We start from the raw sequence: 20,549 nt of genomic DNA, 5'->3' as shown, positions 1-20,549 counted from the left end.
AACTCAATCAATCTTGAAGATCATTAGCCGATCAACCCATGCTATTGCAAGACCACCTGTAAAAATATGTTAAATAATCATATTAAGTGAAGTAAGCCAGACTCAAAAAACACAGGCGCCATTGTTGCTCTCATTTGTAATAATTACTATATGTCTATAGCATAATTATTATACTCCTAGCAGAGGATCACAATAGCTCAATGCTATGTACATAGGACCATATAAAATGATGATAATCAAAATGAATGCCAAGAAAGGGAAAGAAGATATATTTTAGTGTACTATTTGAAATTATTTCTTTTTTTTCATTTGGTTAATCCCCTGTTGTCTGTCACTCTTTTTGATTTTAGTCTCCTTTGTCTAGTATATAAGTTAATTTGATTTGGGGGTGTGGTAAGGATATCATACAAGTGGTGAGACAAAGGACAAAGGGTGAACCAATGCAACAGGGATACTCACAAGACACTATGTTGGAAATGATCTTTACAACTTGGGTGGGGCGAAGGGTAGGGCAACAGGGAGGAAGGGAATGAAGGAGAAAATGGGGAAGGGGTACCAATGTTCAACAAGAATTGTACTCATTTACTTACTTACATAACTGTAAACTGTCTACATCATATTTACAAAAGTAACAATTAAAAGATCTGGTAAGGGTAGTGACACTCATGAAAATGAATTGCATAGTGCTTTCCTGAGGCTGCTTTCTGAGCATATGGGATTACTGAGGGGAACCCCTAATGGACTGCCTCTTTTAGAAGAATAATGGAATTCATTGCAATCGGTGCACTGCACAAAGCACAATCCATCCCCAGGTGGGCTGTTAGTAAGCATCAGTGTTTTAACTCATCCATCAGAGACAAATGCAACCTATTTTCCTGAAGCCAATCAATGCAATTATTTATATTTTCCCAAAGAAACTACCAAGATCCAAATAAGGACCAATACCTCTACAAAATATTTTTCTTCTGTTGACATTTTAGCATCAAGAACTTCTTATATGGTATGATTTCATTATTATCATTTGTAGAATGTTGTTTGTTTAAGGTTATCAAACTTAAGATACTTCTAATTACTTTGTTCAGGGTGTTTCAAAATGCCCCTGACAGCGGTGGGCAAGAGCATGAGCTCCTTGACTCTAACACTGACCTCAAGTCAGGGCTCGGTGGCTCAGATACCAGTATGGTCCCAGTGCATCTGTTGTAACATTGACTGGATGGGGTCCAGCAGTCACACACATTCTAAAACACCCCTCCCCCGGTGCCTGCTTCTGAGGAGCAGGCTGGTGATGTAGGCATAAAAACATTGATTTCTCTTTTCTAGCACTACAGGAGTGGAAAGCAAAAGGCAAAAAAAAAGAGCAGAGTTGTGAATGCATAAAGAAGAAAGAGAACATTAGAACTTGCTGGTTTTCATTTTTATGCTCACTTTTTAGTGTCAAAGGAGATGAAATGCAAATGAAAACACAGTTACTACCATAATTAACAAGTACATATAACAAGGAACTTACCTTTGAGGTACTGTTTTAAAATATGAAGGGAGTGTAAAAGATTTCGGGTCTATGGAGGCTTCTTGGCTCAAGAGATAAAGGGGGAAAAATCCACTCACAACCAGGTCTCCATCTCGAAAGACACTTTGCTTCACATATTTTAAATAGCTCGGAATATCTATATGCTGAGATGTGAGTGAATATTGCAGGAATAGGAAGAAAAAGACCAGAGACAAAGACATGTCAGAATCTGCCCAACATAGAAGCCAAACCCTGCACTTAGGCTAAGCTGAGGAGGGGATGAGGTTGGATGGCTCCTCCCAGCTTCCCTCCTCCAGCCTACTGAAGAAGAGTAGACTTGATGCAGGGTGCTGTGAGACCCCACTATAGACATATGCCCCCAACTTGTGGAAGGAGTATATACAACTGATGTTCTGAGTATTAGAAAAAGGCACAGCTAGAAGCAAAAGGGAGGCATAGGTAAGGGAGCACAGTGCTGAGACCTCATGCTTGATATCACTGTGCTCAGTTCTGTCTTCTCTGTTTTGTCTTCTGAACCTCAATTCGAGTCAGGAGCTCAGGGATCCTCTGCCCGAAGGCTCTTCACCTGCCACCCTCCATCATGGTGAAAAATACTTTGGAAAAACATGTTGTGGACGTTGTCCCTTGGCTTCCATGATATCATCATTGTCCAGCAAGACCTTGGGGCCCACTTCATCCTGAGTCGGTGCGCTCTTTCTTTCTGTGAACCCAAGAGGCTCTTGGCGGTTGTAGAAGCCTCTGCCAAGGGATTTGCAGGGATAGAAAGAGTGAAACAAAACCTCTGAGCATTCCATGCCATGCTTTGGAAAGAAAGTGAAGATCTGAGGTGAATGACTGATGTCTTCTCGTGTCAGTCACAGAAGGCCATATGTCATGTCTCATCTCCCTCATACTTGCCTCAACTTGCCTCATACTTAGATTTAGGTTTAGAAAGTACAGCTCATAAAAACTCATCACAAAGAGAGAGTTATAGTAAGTTGCAGGCTGAATATGATAAATATGTGAATCCATGAACATTATAGACTACAATATTAATATGCAAGCATCTGTACCAATATTTTCCATGAACCATTTTTTAAGAGAAATGTAAGCATTTTATTTATTTATTTATTTAGTTTTTTTTTGTTATTTATTGTCAATGTGATGTACACAGAGGTTACAGTTTCATACTTTAGGCACTGGATACATTTCTGGTACTGTTTGTTACCTCCTCCCTCATTGCCCCCTCCCCTCTCCCCCTTCCTCTTTTGCTTTCCAAGTTATGCATGTTTGACACAAAAAAGACTGTCTGACTTACAAACAACAAAGAGACGACAGCGCTGTGCAGTGGGGTCACTCCCTGCTGACTGCCGGTGGCTTGGGCTGGCCTCAAGTCCGCCCCTGTAGGCAGGTGTGGGTCAGCATTCAGGGCTGATATGTCCGTGTCCTGGGCTGCCAGTGACGGCGAGTTGACTGGGCGGGACCATCCAGATCGGAGGGCACAGCTGAAACATTTTACTCAGAGTCCTCCTCTTGTAGAGTGAACTGGTGTGGGAAGTATGGAGGGGGAAACACTTCCTCCTCCATGCTTCCTCCCTGGAGGATAGGTGGGTACAGTTTCTTCTCTTCCTTCTTGGTTTTTCTCTTGTCTGGATGGCCCGAATGAGGGGTGTAGATTATGTGTTGCAAAGTCCTGATCTTTTCTATGTCAAAGCTCCCCTCCGGTGGCCAATTACCTCCCTCAAAGGTGGGCCATTCTGACTTGCACAAGGTGATCCACTTTTCCTTCTTAAGGGCCACACCTTGTTGTGAGCTATCTCCTTAATCTCCCTCCAGTGATCTAGGATCAAGTCTAGGGGGCTAGATGGAGGTTCCCAAGATAGAACATTACCCATAGCTCTGATCAGATGTTCAGTCCAAAAGGCTACAAATAACAAAACAATTAATACAAGAGGATGAATATGAATGTGAGTTGTTCAGCTGGTTTACACCAAACAGTTTTTAAAGGGAATGGCTTTTGCTTTTCACCATTTAGAATTATGCTTCCGTTGGTTTGTCATAGACTGCCTTTATTGTATTCAGGAATGTTCCCTGGAATCCCAATTTTTCCATGGCGTTTGTCATAAATGGGGGCTAAATTGTATCGAATGCCTTTTCCGCATCCAGAGATATAGGCATGTGGTTCTTTACCTTGTTCCAGTTGATGTGGTGGATTACATGAATTGACTTGCGTATATTGAACCAACGTTGCATCCCTGGGATGAATCCAGTTTGATCATGGTGTATGATTTCTTTGATGACCTGTTGAAGACGATTGTCCAGAACTTTGTTGAGAATTTTTGCATTTATGTTCATCAGGGAAATCTGTCTATAGTTCTCTTTTGTGATGAGTCCCTGCCTGGTTTTGGGATGAGGGTTATACTGGCTTCATAGAATGTGCTTGGTAGTGAACGTTCTCTTTCAATTTCATTGAAGAGTTTGAGAAATATTGGTGTGAGTAGTATTTTGAAGGCCTTGTAGAATTCTGCTGTGAATTTGTCTGGACCTCGGCTTTTCTTAGATTAGAGATCACTTATTGCCGTTTCTATTTCAATGCTGGATAAGGGTCTGTTTAGAAGTTTTAAATCTTCATGGTTGAGTTTGGGGATATCAGTTTTTGTCTAGGAAATTGTCAATTTCTTCCAGGTTCTTGAATTTGTTGGCATAAAGGTTTGCAAAATAGTCCCTTATTGTGTTCTGAATTTAGGTTGTTTCTGTGGTGATGTTACCTGTTTCATCACTAATCTTGTTTATTTGGGTGTGTTGCTTTCTTTTTTTGGTCAGGTTTGATAGGGGTCTGTCTATCTGATTACTTTTTTCAAAGAACCAATTCTTTGTTTTGTTGATTATCTTGATGGTTTTTTTTTTTTTGCTCTATTTCATTTAATTCTGATTTGATTTTTATTATTTGCTCGCGTCTATTGACTTGGGATTTGGCTTGTTTTTCTTTTTTGAGGAGATTAAGGTGCTTCCTTAAGTTTTTGAGTTGCTGTTTCTCCAGTTTGTTGGTGTTGGCACTCAGAGATAAAAATTGTCTTCTGAGTACTGCCTTTGCTGTGTCCCAAAGGAGCTGGTACTTTGTGTACTCATTATGGTTGAATTCTATAATCATTTGGATTTCTGTTCTAATTTCTTCAATGACCCACTGATGGTTCAGCAGTGTGTTGTTTAGTCTCCATGAATTGTAGGATTTTCTGTGGTGGCTGTTTGAGTTGAGCTCTAATTTTATTCCATTTTGGTCTGAGAGAATGCAGGGAATAATTTAGATACTTGTGAATTTGTGGAGATTTTCTTTGTGCCTTAAGATGTGATCTATTTTGGAGAATGTTCCATGTGCTGCTGAGAAGAATGTGTAATCTGCTGTTGCTGGATGGATTATTTTGTAGATGTCGGTTAAATCTAGTTGGTCTATGCAATTGTTTAGATCTGTGGTTTCTTTGTTCAGTTTTTGGCATGTTGATCTGTCTATAGGTGAAAGTGGAGTGTTAAACTCCCCAACTATCAATGTGTTTGGGTCTATGAGTCTTTTTAGAGTCAGTAGTGTTTGTTTGATGAAGTTGGGTGCTCCTGCATTTGGTGTGTAGATATTTAGGATGGTTATATCTTCCTCTAGGAGAGATCTCTTTACTAGTATGTACTAGTATGTTGTAACCTTCTTTGTCTCTTCTTACATTTTTAAATTTGAACTCAGTTTTGTCTGATACTAGGATTGCAACGCCGGCCTGCTTATGGGGGCCTTTGCTTGGTAGATTTGATTCCAGCCTTTCACTTTTAGAAGATGTTTGCTTTTGCTGCATAGATGTGTCTCCTGGAGGCAGCAGAAAGATAGATCTTGATTTTTGTTCCAACTTATGAGCCTATGTAATTTTATTCGAGAATTAAGTCCATTAATGCTGAGAGTTAGGACTGAGAGATGATCGTTTGTTCCTTTCATTATACCAGTCTTGTTAAAAATTGTTTCTTCCTAATTCTTGATCTAATATTCTGGTTTTCTATTTAGGGTTCATTTGTCTGTCTGTATTGTAATCTTGATTATTTTCCCTGTATAGTACATCTTTGAGGAAGATTTTCTGTAAAGCTGGTTTGGTGGAGATATGTTGATATAGTTTTACCTTACTGTGGAAGACTTTCATTTGGCCTTCGGCCATGAATGAGAGTTTAGCTGGGTACACTATTCTTTGTTGATAGTTATTTTTATTTAGGGTTTGGTATACCTCATTCCAGGCTCTCCTTACTTTCATGGAGCCTGCTGAGAAGTGTCGGGTAATTCTGATTGTTTTTCCTTTATATGTGATTATTTTCTTCTCCCTAACAGCTTTACGGATTCTTTCCTTGGACTCTATTGATCCTGTTTTGATCACAATGTGTTGGTGGGATGGACTATTCTGGTCTGGTAGGTTTGGGGTTCTAAATGCTTTTTGTATCTGGTTAGTCCTATCCTTCTGGATATTTCGGAAGTTCTCGGCTAATATTCTGTTAAGTAGCTTGCCTATTCCAATAACTTCATTCTCTAACTTTGTAGAGCATTTTGAGGGTTCTTTTCAATGTCTTTGATTGTCTGCTCTGCTTCCTGCTTGTTTGAGTGGGAGATGAGACCCCATTGTTTTCCATCTTTCTTGTGCTTCTTCTGCCCATTTGGATTGGGACTGTCAATATACAAGCACCTGTGAGCATCATTTAAGACCCAAAGCAGACCTTATTAAGCACTGTTGTGCAAGTCTTAGAAGTTAACAATTATATACAGATACCTTGCACACCTGTATTTAAAATTAGTTTTGGTGTTCCTAAAGAATACAACTTCAATATAACAACCAATCCTGAGCCCTGCAATCAGTAGTTACTTATTTACTAATACAATCCTATGAGCAATTTTTGTTCTCATATTAAGTTCTTTTTGGACTGGCTGGATTTCTCTATGAACCCCTTTGGTTTACTCGGATTCAACAGGGATACCCTCTATCCAATAACCAAGGGTCAATGGAGTCTAGAGGTCCTGGAAGTAAATCAGGAGGGTAAGTTAGAGGTAGTGAAGAGAATAGATAAAAATATATTGGGGTGGGTGGGTGATGATTTTGGTTTCATTTCAGTGACGTGGAAATGTGGAGAAGTGTAGAATTGGTAGAAAGAACAAGGTTAAAATGATAGACAATGGAGAGTCAGTAGAAATGAGTGAAGGTGATAGTCATAGGAAAGTAATTTTAAAGAAAGAGAATGTGAAGAGAGAAACAAAGAAAAAAATACTGGAACACAAGTGCACAAAACACAAAAAAATTATCAACCCCCCTGAAAAAAGCAACAAAAAACTGATAAAACAAATCAAAATGGAAAACAAAAAAAAACTACCAACATATCAGAAATGAAAAATAGAAAATAAAAAAGTTAAAAATGTTAAAAAAATATGGAGTCTTCCTTGTTTGGGTGGGCTCTCTCCAGTCTCTGGTTTTCCTTGTTTTGACTTGCTTTCCCTTTTCAGGGGGTGGATCTGCTTTGACCCTCCCCCCTGCCCTGTTAGTGAAATCCTGGGGCTCTGTGGTTTGCACAGCTTGCAGGTAGGACTTGGGTCTCCTCTGTAGATGGGGGACATGGACAGTCTTGTGAACCATGTCTCCTCCCCTCCGCTGTTGGGCCGCTGCCTTTAACCCCTGGCTTTGAATAGGCTGTGGACTCAACAGGGCGGGGTGCCTCTGGATTTCTTTACCTACCTGAGAGTGGATTGCCTGGGAGAGGTTCCTCCCTCCTGAGTGGGGCAGCCTCCTGGGAGGAGCTGGCTATGGAATTCAGATCCATTTCGGCCTGGAAATTGGGCTTCCTCTGTGATGGGACCATTTATCTGTCTCGAGAACTATTTGTTCTCCCGTGTGGTTGTTCCATAACGCCGGTAGCTGCTAGCCACTTTCTTTTTGAATTTAGAAATTGTGGCAGGCAGGGTGGGGCACCACTTGCTGACTTCACCTGAGTCTGTGAGCCAGGGCCCAGGAACAGCCTCCCACCTGGGCAGGGGTCATTCTCCTGGGCGGAGCAGGCTCTCATTGGTCGGTCCCTCTTGCCCTTTTCATAGATGGCCGCTTTGTCCTCGCTTTCCCTAGGCCAACTTTAGTTCCAGTCTGGTCTGACCCCATTCCAGTGTGAAAGACACCACTTTGCTCTGGCATTGGGGGAAGGGCTACCTCCCAGGAGCTGCTCTGTGGCCACAAGTGAGAATGTACTTTGTGGGGTACTCATGCTTTCTCTGTGCTTTTGGCCTGTCCGTGCTCAGCCTGTGATCCGTGTCTGTCTGTCTTCCTCTGGAGGATTTCTCCCTGGTCACTACTGAATGCTTTAGGTGTGCGGAGTGTGGGGTGCTGTGCCGGTGCCTGCACTGGCATGGTGGCGGGATGCTGCCCGGAGCTTAAATCTGGGTTTTCCAGGCCAGTAAAGTGGATTTTTCCTTCCTGGCCAGAATCCCTGTGCTGTTCTAACTTGAACTGTCTTTCTAGGAGTAAAACTTTCTCTGGATTGGTAAAACTGCAATGTTGGAGGGAGTTTAGCTAGGCCTCTGCTGCTCCTCCACCATTCCCCGGAAGCCTCCCTGTCTTGTCTTTTCAATTTAGGACTGTCTCTCCACGATGTGAGCCATGGTTGTACTTCCACTGTTTTCCTTGGTTATATGGATAAAAAAGAGATTTTGAGATTTGTCTGCCAAATCTGGCTCCAAATTGTTGATTCAAAAATCCCAGCCTTTGAGTATCTATTAGTATAGATGTTAAACTGCTTGTGTCTGGCCTACTTGCCTCTGTGTGTGTGTGTGTGTGTGTGTGTGTGTGTGTGTGTGTGTGTTTGTGTGTGTGTGTGTATGATAAATAATTTTCCAAATCTTCACCTTGTCCAATGACAGTTTTGAATCTCTGTATGAAAACATGTGGGCCATGAATATTGGCCTACTCTGATTGAAACATTTCTTTTTATCTAATGGTTGAACTTTACATTTTACAAGTGAAAAGGTGTCTTTAATACAGTAACTTGTTTCTGGGACATCACTCAGAGCGATTCCTATGGAGATAGCTGCTCATCCTCAGGGTCCATGCTAGGTGTTCTATTTCCCTTAAACTTCTAGATAGTGGCTACTTTCCAGGGCCAAACATGCCCCCATTTATATCTGACATTGCCTAATGGACTTTCTGTGTCCCAATTTTGCACCTCCAGTTCAGAATGCTTCTTGGTCCTTCAGATTTGCATACCCACAGGTTTTTGTTTTACATTCAATCACTGTGGAACACCGGGTAGCAGCGATAAACTGCCACATTCTCACCTCCAGGTTGCTGATGGTGGGAGCCAATTTGTGTCTGATCCACGGCCACTGAACCTGGGAGGGATGCCTGTGGCTCGTGTGGTCACCCCATGGACGACGGTTTTGGGGACCTGTCCAGGTTTCTGCTGGTACCAGGCTAAGCAGGACTTAACACTTGGACTAGCCTGGCAGGTGACAGTGGCTGTTTGTCCTGGAGATGCATCAGTAGAGCTCTACAGTGCTATCTGAGACTGAAAATGAAACAGAAAAGTCAGCCATATACAACTCATGGATAGGGGGAATGAGGGGGAGGGAAATGTGGAGGGGGGAAGGAGAAAGTAAAATGAGGGAAGAGGTAACAGTTTTGATAAGAAATGTATTCATTGCCTTACGTATGAAACTATAACCCCTCTGTACAAACTTTGACAATAAATAAATTAAATTTTTAAAAAGCCAGCCATGATCTTCAAGTCAAACATGTTGTCTCCTGGCAGAATGAGTCTGGTTGATTTTCACTGAATCTTCACTGCTCAGCTTGCAGAGCTCATTGTTATCTTGTGCCTTCTTACCTGGGAGTCAGAGTAACAGGAGACAGAGACAGAATTTGGGCTTCCATGGTTCACGCTGGTCCTACCTGAAGCAGATCTGCCCCAGCGCTCTGCCTTGTCATGGATATGAGGTCTTGAGCAGGACAGAATGAGAGGAGTGTGCAAAGCATCTGGGAAGGGGCAAGCTAATCTCTCAGCTTCAGATCCCCTTGCCTCTTCTTTGTTGCAGTTGACTTACTCATGAACAAGTAGTTATGGGGAAAATACCTCTTCTCAGGCTGATGGCAGACTTTAGTCCCTGTGACCCCCCTAACTCCTCCTTCACATAGAATCAGACAGGCAGTATTTGACATAATCTGGAGAGGAGAATAAGTAATAGTAGTCTTATTTCTTTACTTCTAACACCAAGGCTTCCAGGTATATTTTTAGTGTTTCATTTGATGAGGTTAAAAGAATTTGAGCAGAACTTAATATTGCAGACCTATCTTACTTTTGATGCTGAGTGATCTTTCATGAGGACCCTGCAACTGATTCATTATTCAACAGCATTAATAAAAACATCAGTTGTGGCCACAAAAATGTGTGTGTGTGTTCGTGTTTGTTTTCATGGCATTGAAGTGGGCCTTGTCTCTGACCCCATGGTGAAGGACACAATCTACCTGAAGTTATCATGGTCCACCACGCTAGGTTCAATGTTTCTATTCCACAATAGAGAACTGTGTTCATTGGACTTGTCTACATGGAATCCAGGCTGTATTTTCCTGCTTCTCCAAATTGTGCATATTGGGAGCCATGTTGATCCAAGTACATCTTCCATGTGCAGATGGAGCAGCATTTTCTCTTGTGTGTCTGTGACTCTGTACATCATTATTCCAAATCACAAGTTTCTCTGTGGTAGTGAGACTCTTTTACTTTTCCATTCGGTGATGCATGTCCATCAAGCTCTATTTGTATTATTCAATTCCACAATTATCACTGCAACCTCAGTACTGAGCACTTCATCCATAGTCACAGTCCAACTGTGGTCCTGCAGGGTTTAAGGTGGAACTAGCCGGGTTAGGGACATGATTCCATAGGTTTCATGATTGTGTGGCATGGATGCAGTTCCTTAGCCTCTCTGTGCTCAGTGTCCTTATCTGTGTAACTGTTAAAATAACTTTACAAGGCTGAGAGTGTAGCTCAAGTGGTAGAATGCCCTGGTTTCCAATCTCAATGCCACCAAATGGCCCAGCTTCATCCCATATCTGTGTGTGTTTCAAGCCTCTTCATCTATGAGTATGGTAGATTACAGTCCTGGGTTACACTGTCTCACATGTCTTCCAATCTTATTTCAGCAGAGTTCACAACAAACTCCTCTGAACTTCAATCTTACATACCCAGATTGTTCAGCTTTTTGTCTTCTCTTCACATTGTCTAAATTTGTCTGATGAAAAATTGTCTGATATTCACCTCCTTCTCTCAAGGACTTCATTTTGAGCAAGTTAAAGACACAAATGGAAAGCCAATTTAAATTTAGATGATTTAAAAATACTCTGTTGATCCATATAATTCACCATTCTAACAAGATTAGGAACAAGATATTATGTGTATAGTAGTTGAAAATATTTCTAGAAGTCAACATGTATTCATGACAATTCAAAAGCTATTTATGTCTAAGGAAGGGAGAAATAATGAAAAAATGTCTGGGTTGTTTAAAGCATATATAAAAATCTATGACAATTTTCATACTCAGTGGTGATATTGTTCACATTTCTTCCATCAGATTGTTTTAAATACTGAAATGTTTACTATATCTTTCTCATATACAAAATCATACAGGTTGTCCTACTCCAAATTATATAAAGCAAGAAATAAAAGAAGACATTAAGTTGAGGAATTAAGTAGCAAAATATCTTTATTTCTTGATGAACATTGCACTAACTTATTGAGGAGTATAAAAATAAATTATAAGAAATAATAATAATTAATAGAGTCTGCACACACAAGGTAAGTAGAAATATATCTCTTTTAGATTAAAGGAGACATAGCTATTTAAGAATATTTCTGAGTTCATAAATGAGAACACAATATCATTTTCAATTTTCTCTAATTTGAAATATATAGTCAACACAGTGCAAAACTAAATTTGCTGAAAGAATATTTAAGGTAGTAGATGTAATCTAGAATTTCCATGTCAATACAAGGAACTCAGGTAGCCAAGTAATCTTAAGTTCAGAAATTTGGCATTATGTTTTCTGGCTTTCTTTTCCTTCTTTACTTTAAAACTACTGTAGTTCAGTCAGTGTACCTGCACTAGGTGGAAACATAAACTTGTCAAGTGACAGCATAAAAGTCAGGAAATACACATTTTTTGACTTAGGGAAGTGTAATCACTCTGGACAGCTCAATAATAACAACAACAAAAACCAGGAGCCTGAGACCAGTGGCTCACTCCTGCAATCCTAGCTACTCAGGGGGCTGAGATCTGAGGACTGAGATGTGAAGTCATCTGGATAGGAAATTCTCTTGGACATTTATATTCAATTAAATATCAAAAAAAAAAAAGCCAGAAGTGGAGTTTTGGCTCAACTGGTAGAGTGCCAGTGGTGAGCACAAACATCTCCGGGGAATCACCTACGCCCCGGGTTCAAGCTCTAGGATAAGCGCACACAAAAAAGAAAAGATGAGGAAAGCGATCCAGTGCACAGACACATGATTTCTAACAAAGCAATGGAGTGTGAGTGGATCGCTGTAATCATTGTTTTACTTTGGGTGTGCAAATTCTTTTCATTATTTAATCCTGGAAGCCATTTTCACCAATACTTCCTGTAGAGTTTCTGCATGAGGCATCTTTGCGAAGATTGCAAGTTACCAGAGTCTGCTTAGAATGCACGGAAGCCTGCAGGCAGATACTGGGGTGGAGCGGAGGGTTGGAGGGTAACCTGTCAGGATTACACTGGAGAGCCTTGCACCCTCCCCTGGGTTTCTAGACCTGACTGAGGAGCTAGGATAGGAGGCCTGGAGTTTCACAGCTACGTGATGTGGGGTCTGAGGGAACACCAGAGAAGACTTTATTTCTGTGCTTAACTTTACTCAGTAATGTAACCCAATCTTGGAATGGCAGTAGCTTAGAATCAATTTCGTGTATTAAAAAATAGCCAACTTGGATTAGCTAGCGAGTCTCTACTTTGCAAATGAAGGCCAACTGATGCGCTCACAGAGTCCTCCCATGCTATGATGTGTGTGCTCTATTGAATCAGGGGAGGCATTGCCATGATTGTCCTTCAGGAACAAGAGAGCTAGAGAAGAGAGAATTCTGCCCAGCCAATTCTATCAACATCTTCAAGTGACCTTCAGATCCTGGCTGCATCTGAGCAGCTCTGTCAGCAGCTGGAGGCCCCAGGAGGAGTAGCTGGGGCCGCCCAGCCTCTCACTTCTGCTTCCCTGGGAGGTTTTTGTTATGACTTGTATCACTGTGGGAGGAAACTCATCATACTGCAAACAGTAATAAGTGGCAGCATCTTCACGCTGCAGGTTGCTGATGGTGAGAGAATAATCGGTCCCAGACCTGCTGCCTCTGAACCTGGATGAGACCCCAGAGGCCAAAGTAGATGCTCCGTATACCAGGCGCTCAGGTGCTTTCTCTGGTTTCTGCTGATACCAGGCTAAATAATTTCTAATATCCTGATTGGCCCGACAACTGAGGGAGACTGTGTCTCCTGGAAATGCAGACAGGGAGGCTGGAGACTGGGTCAGCTGGATGTCACATCTGGCACCTGGCAGGGCAAACATAAAAACAAATATCCACCTTGATCATTACGTTACAAAAGGCCTTCCCTGATCTACCAGACAGCCTGGACTGCACAAAGCTGTGTTAATCCCCAGCATCAAATCCTTACCTGGGAGGCAGAGCAGCAGGAGCCCCAGGAGCTGAGCAGGGGTCCTCATGTCCATGCTTGGTGCTGGCTGGGACTGACAGCTGCACAGGGTGAGCAGCCTCTGAAGAAGAGCTCAGGGAAGTGGGCTGGGCTCTGGGCTCATGCAAATCAGCAGGGCTGGGCAGGGCTGTGCACAGCTGCAGGATTGGCTGAGCTCAGTGAGTCCCGACAGGCCTTGTGTGCACAGGAGTCCCACACCAGATAAGAGAAACATGGATTTGCCTGCAGAGAATGTGCTTCTCCCTGGGGACCATTTGACTGTAGAAGATATTTTAAAGACTATTTTTAAAATGTATAATGCACAGAAGCAACTGATGTAACAAGGGATTTCATAAATATATTGCTACATATTTTCGTTTCTATTTATATCTTGTATTCATTTTCAAGAAATTTTTCTGGAAGATAATCACTTTGTGTTCTAAAACCAAGTAATAATACAAATTTATTTTCTTTTCCTTTTTTCTCCTTTCCTCCTCTTTCTTTCTTTCTCTCATTTTGTTGTCTCTGTCCCTCTTTCTTTCCTCTCTTTTTTCTCTATTTCCTTCCTTCCTTTCTTCCTTCCTTCCTTCCTTCCTTCCTTCCTTCCTTCCTTCCTCCCTTTCCCTTCCTTCCTTCTTTCCTTCCTTCCTTCCTTCCTTTCTTCCTTTCTTTCTTCCTTCCTTCCTTCCTTTCTTTCTTTCTTTCTTTCTTTCTTTCTTTCTTTCTTTCTTTCTTTCTTTCTTTCTTTCTTTCTCTTTCTTTCTTTCTTTCTTTCTTTCTTTCTTTCTTTCTTTCTTTCTTTCTTTCTTTCTTTCTTTCTTTCTTTCTTTCTTCTTTCTTCATTTTCCTCCTCCCTCCATTTCTCTTCCCTTCTTTTCTGCCTTCCAGCTTCATTAACTCTCCTCTCTTCATCCCCTTTCTTCTCTTTCCTTATTTCTCTCCCTCCCTCCCTCCCTTCATTTTTCCCTCCTCCTTTTCTGTTATTTTTAGTTTATGTACTTGGATCTTGACCATAGGGTCTTTGTATGGCCTTTATCTTTTTCTTTCACGGTTAATATTCTTCCACATAGCACACCTCCATTTCTTTCTTTTAGCTTTTTTCTTTTTTTCCCCCTCCTTCATTGCTGTTTTTCTTTATGTTACTTTTGTTTTTTTATTTTAAGTTTTTATTATCAAATGGAATTACAGAGAGCTTATAGTTTCATAATTAGGCATTAGATACATTTCTTGTACTTTTTGTTACATTGTCCCTCATTCCCCCGCCCCCTCCCCATTTCTCTTCCCCCCTCCTCCCCCATAAGTTGTTCAGTTCACTTACACCAAACAGTTTTGCAAATACTGATTTTGTAGTTGTTTGTCTTTTTTTACCCTCTGTCTCTCGATTTTGGTATTTCCTTTCAATTTCCTAGTTCTAATGCCAGTATACACGGTTTCCAATATACTCAGATAAGATACAGAGATAGTGTAGGTACAACCACAGGAAGGGGATACAAGAGGATCATCAATAATAGAAGCTACAGTTACACATGGGATGTTGAAAGTAGTTACAATTGTGCTATAACTATTGTTTCCATAACATGGAGTTCATTTCACTTAACATCCTCTTATGTGTTCATATGGGTATAGCTATTGGGCTCTTGTGATCCTCTGCTGTCTGTGACTTGCCTAAATCTGTGCTACCACATAAAGCGCACCTCCATTTCTTTCATATAGTGCTTTACTTGTGGCTGTTAATTGGAGATAAAAATCACATGAACTATGTGAAACAGTATGTTTCTTATTCACTTGTATTCCCTTACTGTGGTTTTACCCCTGCTATCACTGTATCTTATCTTAGTGACCTGGATACTGTATATACGTGTATTAGATCCAAGGAAGGGAAAGAGAATTCCAAAATCAAGAAATAAAGGGTAAAAAGGCAAATCATTCCAAAAGCAACACTTAGAAAACCATTTGGTGTGAACAACTGTACATGTCATGGTGGGGGGGGGAGGGAAAGGGGGACGGGGAAAGGCAGCAAAAATGAGAGAGGAGGTAACAAGTTGGATAAGAAATGTACTCACTGCCTTACATATGAAACTGGAACCCCTCTGTGCTTCACTTTGACAATAAAGAAAAAAGCACATGGACTTTCTTATGTGTGCTGACTTTGTGCAACAATTCTCATATCTGAGACTCAAGAGTAGGTAGGTTGATAGGTATTAGTCATGACACCTAGCTCAAATCATTTCTCTCTTTCACACTTGCTTTTGGTATTCTCTCTCTCTCTCTCTCTCTCTCTCTCTCTCTGTAGTTCTCTTTGTATCTCTGTCTTTATCTCTCTGTGTATTTTTGCTGTGGTATGAACTCAGGGCTTGATGCTATCCCCTAGCGTTTGTGCTCAGTTCTAGCACTCTGCTATAATACTTTACCCACAGTTCTGCTTCCAGATTTTGGGTGACAGGTTGGAAATAAGATACTCATGCACGTTTGTGCCTGAGCTGGCTTCCAATTGCAATTCTTGCATCTTATCCTACTTAGTAGCTAGGATTTCCAGCAGGAGGCACAGGGGTCTAGTGGTTTAATTTTTTAATCCAAACACATAATATGTAATATACGGAATGTATTGAAAAGTATTTTGTGGTAGTGTTAATGATGACCATTACAATATAAGTTGAGCAAGTTTTTTTTTTACTCTGATTTCTGAATAATGACTTTCATATTTGCCTTACTTATTTGAAACCTTAGGTGTCTTCTACTCCCAGTTTCTAAATCGACTGTACTTTTCCTAATCTGAGGGCTCTCATATTTTGTCACCTTTGTGTCCTTTACTATTACTCCTCACAGTTCATCAGAATGAAGTGAAAAGTGTTGACGATGGACATGATTATTAAACAAAAATCACTGCTACATGGGGAGGGGGGGGTATGAGGGACAAGGTAACAAACTGTACAAGAAATGTATCCAATGCCTAACGTATGAAACTGTAACCTCTCTGTACATCAGTTTGATAATAAAAATTTGGAAAAAAAAACGAATGTAAAACCTAAAAAAAAAAAATCACTGCTACCAACCATACATGATGCTGTCTATTATTCTTTCCCAAGGAGTGGAAACATCATGTCTTCCTAGATAACAGTATTTCTGTTTGCATCTCTGGGAAAAAGAAGAGAAAGAGAGAGAGAGTCTTGATCTTTTTTTTTTTAAATTAAATTTTATTGATAAGATGATGTGCAGAGAGGGTGTAGTTACATAATAAGGTAGTAAGTACATTTCTTGTCATATTTGTTACACCCTCCTTCATTTTTCTTTCCCTTCCCCAGTTCAGATTAGCATATATACAATATCCAGTGTACCAGAATCATATACAGTGACCACAGGGGGTACGCCACAGGAAATTCAGCTAGTACATCAAACATTGGCAACAGTAAAATCCTCCTGTTTCCATCTCTTGGAGTTCATTTTGCTTAGCCTCATCGTATATAATCATATTATGTAGCTGTTGAGCCCTTTTTATGTTTATTTAGTAATAGTTTGGTTTTAGAGAGATGATCTAAAGTCGCTGACCAAAATATGCAGAAATACCATATGATAAGAAGTTTGTTGCTTTACAGACATGATCTCTACTGTTCTCCCTTGATCTTTTTTTTTTTATCTCTCTTGATCTTTTCTGAATCCAGTAAAAATATCACTAAAGAAACATATTAGGTCTGGATAAAACATAGATGGACATGTGATCAATCAAATATCATATCATGCTTTTCTTTGTACATGCCAGCCCAGGTTAACAGCACAAGGAGCCACCTCTGCCTTCAGCATGCAGGCCCCTGAGTCAAGGAATTCTGTGAGTCTTAGTGCTTCATCGCAATGCATCTAAAGAGGATGAAGAAGGCAGAGGCCTTGGACATCTTACCGTGGTGAGGTTGGGACAAGTCAGGGCCAACAGGTGACTATGAAGTCTTCTTTCTAATTATTCTCGTGGTTTCAGCGGGTGTGGAGATGTGAGGGCAGAGCTGAACTCCCAGTCACTGGAATTCACTGGAGAGCTTTGGAGCATCTGCCCAGCGCTGACCTTCTTGCCCTGGGCCATGAGAGAAGCAGTCACCTCCAGAAGGATGGAGCTGAGAACCCGGAGTGACCAAGGCTGTGCCCAGTGGTGGCCTTGGATTCAGGAAGGGAAATGCTGACCCCTCACTGAAATTGAGCCCAGCCCAGAGGCCATGGTCAGGCTGAGAGACTGAGTCCCCAGGAGCTCAGAGTTGGCCTGCTCCATGGGGCTGGCTGATTCCCTGCTGTTCTCTCCAATCATGAGGAAAGTCAGCAATGTCCTCATCCACAGTCTCCTCTCAGCCACCGTGTCTCCTCCTTAGAAGCATAAGGAGGACGTGTTGATCAAGGGTGGAAATGTTGTCTAATGTGTGTCTTGCTGATTGCTGAGGATTCTGGAAAACAGGTTCTGTGATGGCACTGACATTTCAAACTGTTTTCATCTCCAAGCCTGTCATATACAATCTCCCCGGAATCTCTTAGACTGCGGGGCCCTCGGTGTGCTCTGCCCTATTGAGAATTCCCAAGGCCAGGTTGTGCTGGCTGTGCACACAGAGCTTGTTGCCCCTCAGAGGGCAGTGCTTGTCCTCGCACATCCTGGTCTACCACTGAACTGGACTTCTCACTCCATTCCAATAATCCTGGTGAAAAGAAGCACCATTGTCAGAGTGTGCTCATTACACATCTCATAAACCAGACAGTATTCAGAAACACGCACCTAGAGAACCGTGGCCATGTGATGAGCAGAGTGTCATACACCTGTGCGCTATGACAGTTGTGCAGGGAGCTGGCCAGCCTCAGCTGCCTGTTGACAAGGAGGCAGCAGCCCACCTGCTCTCCATGGCTTCCAAGGTCTGGACTCTGAGGCTTTGTTGAGGATGAGTTTGGCTTGCCCTCTGGTGGCATTGTTGTGACATAGCAATCTGTATTTTCAGTGTGGAGTCCCAGTCTATAGACTGTGAATCTTTCCTCTACTATTCACAAAGCTGGATCTATTCCATCTGTTTCAAGGACAGATGTAGTAGGAAATTCAAATAACACCACTCTACGGATATTTTATAGCAACTCAAGAAAAAGTCTACAGGTTCTCCATGAATTCTGAGAATGTAATAGCCACAGGGTAGTTGGTGGCCTAATATGTGTGTTCTCTCTGAGATGCCCAATGTGTGAATTTGGTAAAGGGTGGCAGTGAAGGGTTTATGGTGGGCTCAGATCACTGGACTAGGTCTTACCATCCAGTCTCATGCTCTGAGTCACAGTAGTCATTCTGCCATGCTACTCCTAGCCTCATGGTGCTGACAAAGGCAATCAAATAGCTGGGATACTGACACATAACATTGTTGTGACCACTACCTACCTCCCTTAAATGCTGTCTTACCCTCACAATGCAGACATGGAAGAATTGCAGCAATTCCATTGACTTGCATTTGAAGTTGAAGGTTGCAACATGAAGGTCAACACAATGGGACCTAGCAAGCAAAGACTGTCAAAACTGGTTTCAGCTGAATTTTGTGATTTTTTTTTCCATTGGCAGGTCTTGTTTCTATCAGTCATGTTAACTTGTTTATACAACTTATTTAAAGGATACTGTGACATCAGAACAGAAGGAGGAGCTAATAATATTTAATCAACCTTAACTAAAGAACCCTTTGGGAAGAGCAAAGGCTTAGCTTCTAACTTTTGGGGCCAAACTGAATATTTAATAGGTTTTTGGAAAGCTCCTAGACGCAGATGATGAACCATGTGTGCTAAGGGGAAAAAGGAAAGTGGGAATTAAACTGCTTTTTAAAATTTTGCTTCCTACTTTGATTTTTTAAAAATATTGGGTCTATATTGGCTGTAGTGTCTCACCACTGCAGGCCCAATTATTTTGATTGACAGAGATAGGAAGGATGACCATTTGAAACCAATTTTAGAGATTACATGTTTCTGCATAACAATTGCGAAGTGTCTATGTATATAGAAATATAAATACGTATATAATATACGTGAATGTGTGTGTTTGTGTGCATACACATTTCTGCCAGCACTAGGACATGAACTCAGGGCTTGGATGCTGACCCTGATCTTCATTTTTGCTCAAAGCTAGCACTCTACCTTCTTAAGCAAGCTCCGCTTCTAGGTTTTGGAAGTTAATTGGAGACAAAAGTCCCACAGGATTTCCTGCCCAGGCTCGCTTCACACCTCCATTCTCAACCTCCTGAGTAGCTAGAATGACAGGCTTGAATTATGGGCACACAGCAGAATAATAATTCTTTTTTTTTTTTTTTTTGCCAGTCCTGGGCCTTGGACTCAGGGCCTGAGCACTGTCCCTGGCTTCTTTTTGCTCAAGGCTAGCACTCTACCACTTGAGTCACAGTGCCACTTCTGGTCATTTTCTGTATATGTGGTGCTGGGGAATCGAACCCAGGGCTTCAAGTATACGAGGCAAGCGCTCTTGACCGTAGGCCATATCCCCAGCCCCAGAATAATAATTCTTAAACTAAGTATTTTTTTTTTTGCAATTGTATGTGTTGTGATCTTGTTTTGCATCTGAGTTCTAAAAAAAAGTTCTTTTAACTGTTGTTGTGTAACATCATTAACAACTTGGGATGATTAACGCAATTTCACACAATATCCAGTTTCTTAAAGTGTCCTCCAAGAATTAATGAAATGTTTCCCTATGATCCCATATTGGTAGACAAAACTGAGAATCATATTTACATGAATTCTACTGTCATGACTTAGGTGGAATATTTCTGAGTGTATAGAGCAAAGGAACTATCCAGGGCTGTCAATAGTATTAAGACAGCATTGCGATCATTATGGTTGCTGTGGAAGCCATTTCTGAACTCTTTCCTTCTCTGGCTTCCTGCACAGTTGTGTCATCTGGAGACTTTCTATGAGATAGAAAACAGGAGAGATTTAGTCTTTCTTGCCACAAGCAGGCTGACACCTGAACCGAGGTGAGGCCTGGAGAATCCCCCGGAGAGGATGTGGGGTCAGGTAGGGGCCGCAGTGTCCACCCTGGCTTTTCCCACAGGGTGGGGAATCACAGGCTGATGTGACCCAAAGCCTAGGACAGCTTCACAGAACCAGAGAATCCCACTCTCCAGCTTCCAACTTCTCTGGAAATGTCAGGAGCTAAGAAGCTAGGGATTAGACTCATTAACTGTGTTAAAACAATTCCTGCCAGTGGCTCAAGCCTGTAATCCTAGTTACTCATGAGGCTGAGATCTGAGGATGGTGGCTCAACCCAGCCCACGGCAGAAAAGTTCCTGTGAAAC

At 41.5% G+C, this 20,549-nt stretch overlaps 1 protein-coding gene across 1 annotated transcript in view; it reads right to left on the bottom strand.

The window, feature by feature from the left end:
- Window positions 1–8,828, bottom strand: part of LOC125355944 (vomeronasal type-2 receptor 116-like) — a 29,826-nt gene extending 20,998 nt beyond the window's left edge. Inside the window, exons 1-2 of the mRNA XM_048352199.1 lie at window positions 8,764–8,828; window positions 2,123–2,266 (exon numbers count right to left, since the gene is read on the bottom strand). Of these exons, the coding sequence (XP_048208156.1) occupies window positions 2,123–2,266; window positions 8,764–8,828 (209 nt within the window). The remainder of the gene's footprint in view (window positions 1–2,122; window positions 2,267–8,763) is intronic.
- Between the last annotated feature and the right edge of the window lie 11,721 nt (window positions 8,829–20,549).

Source organism: Perognathus longimembris, chromosome 8 (assembly GCF_023159225.1).
Source record: "Perognathus longimembris pacificus isolate PPM17 chromosome 8, ASM2315922v1, whole genome shotgun sequence".
NCBI lineage: Eukaryota > Metazoa > Chordata > Mammalia > Rodentia > Heteromyidae > Perognathus > Perognathus longimembris.
Note: the sequence above shows the minus strand (reverse complement) of the source record. Positions and strands in the feature narration are given on the sequence as shown.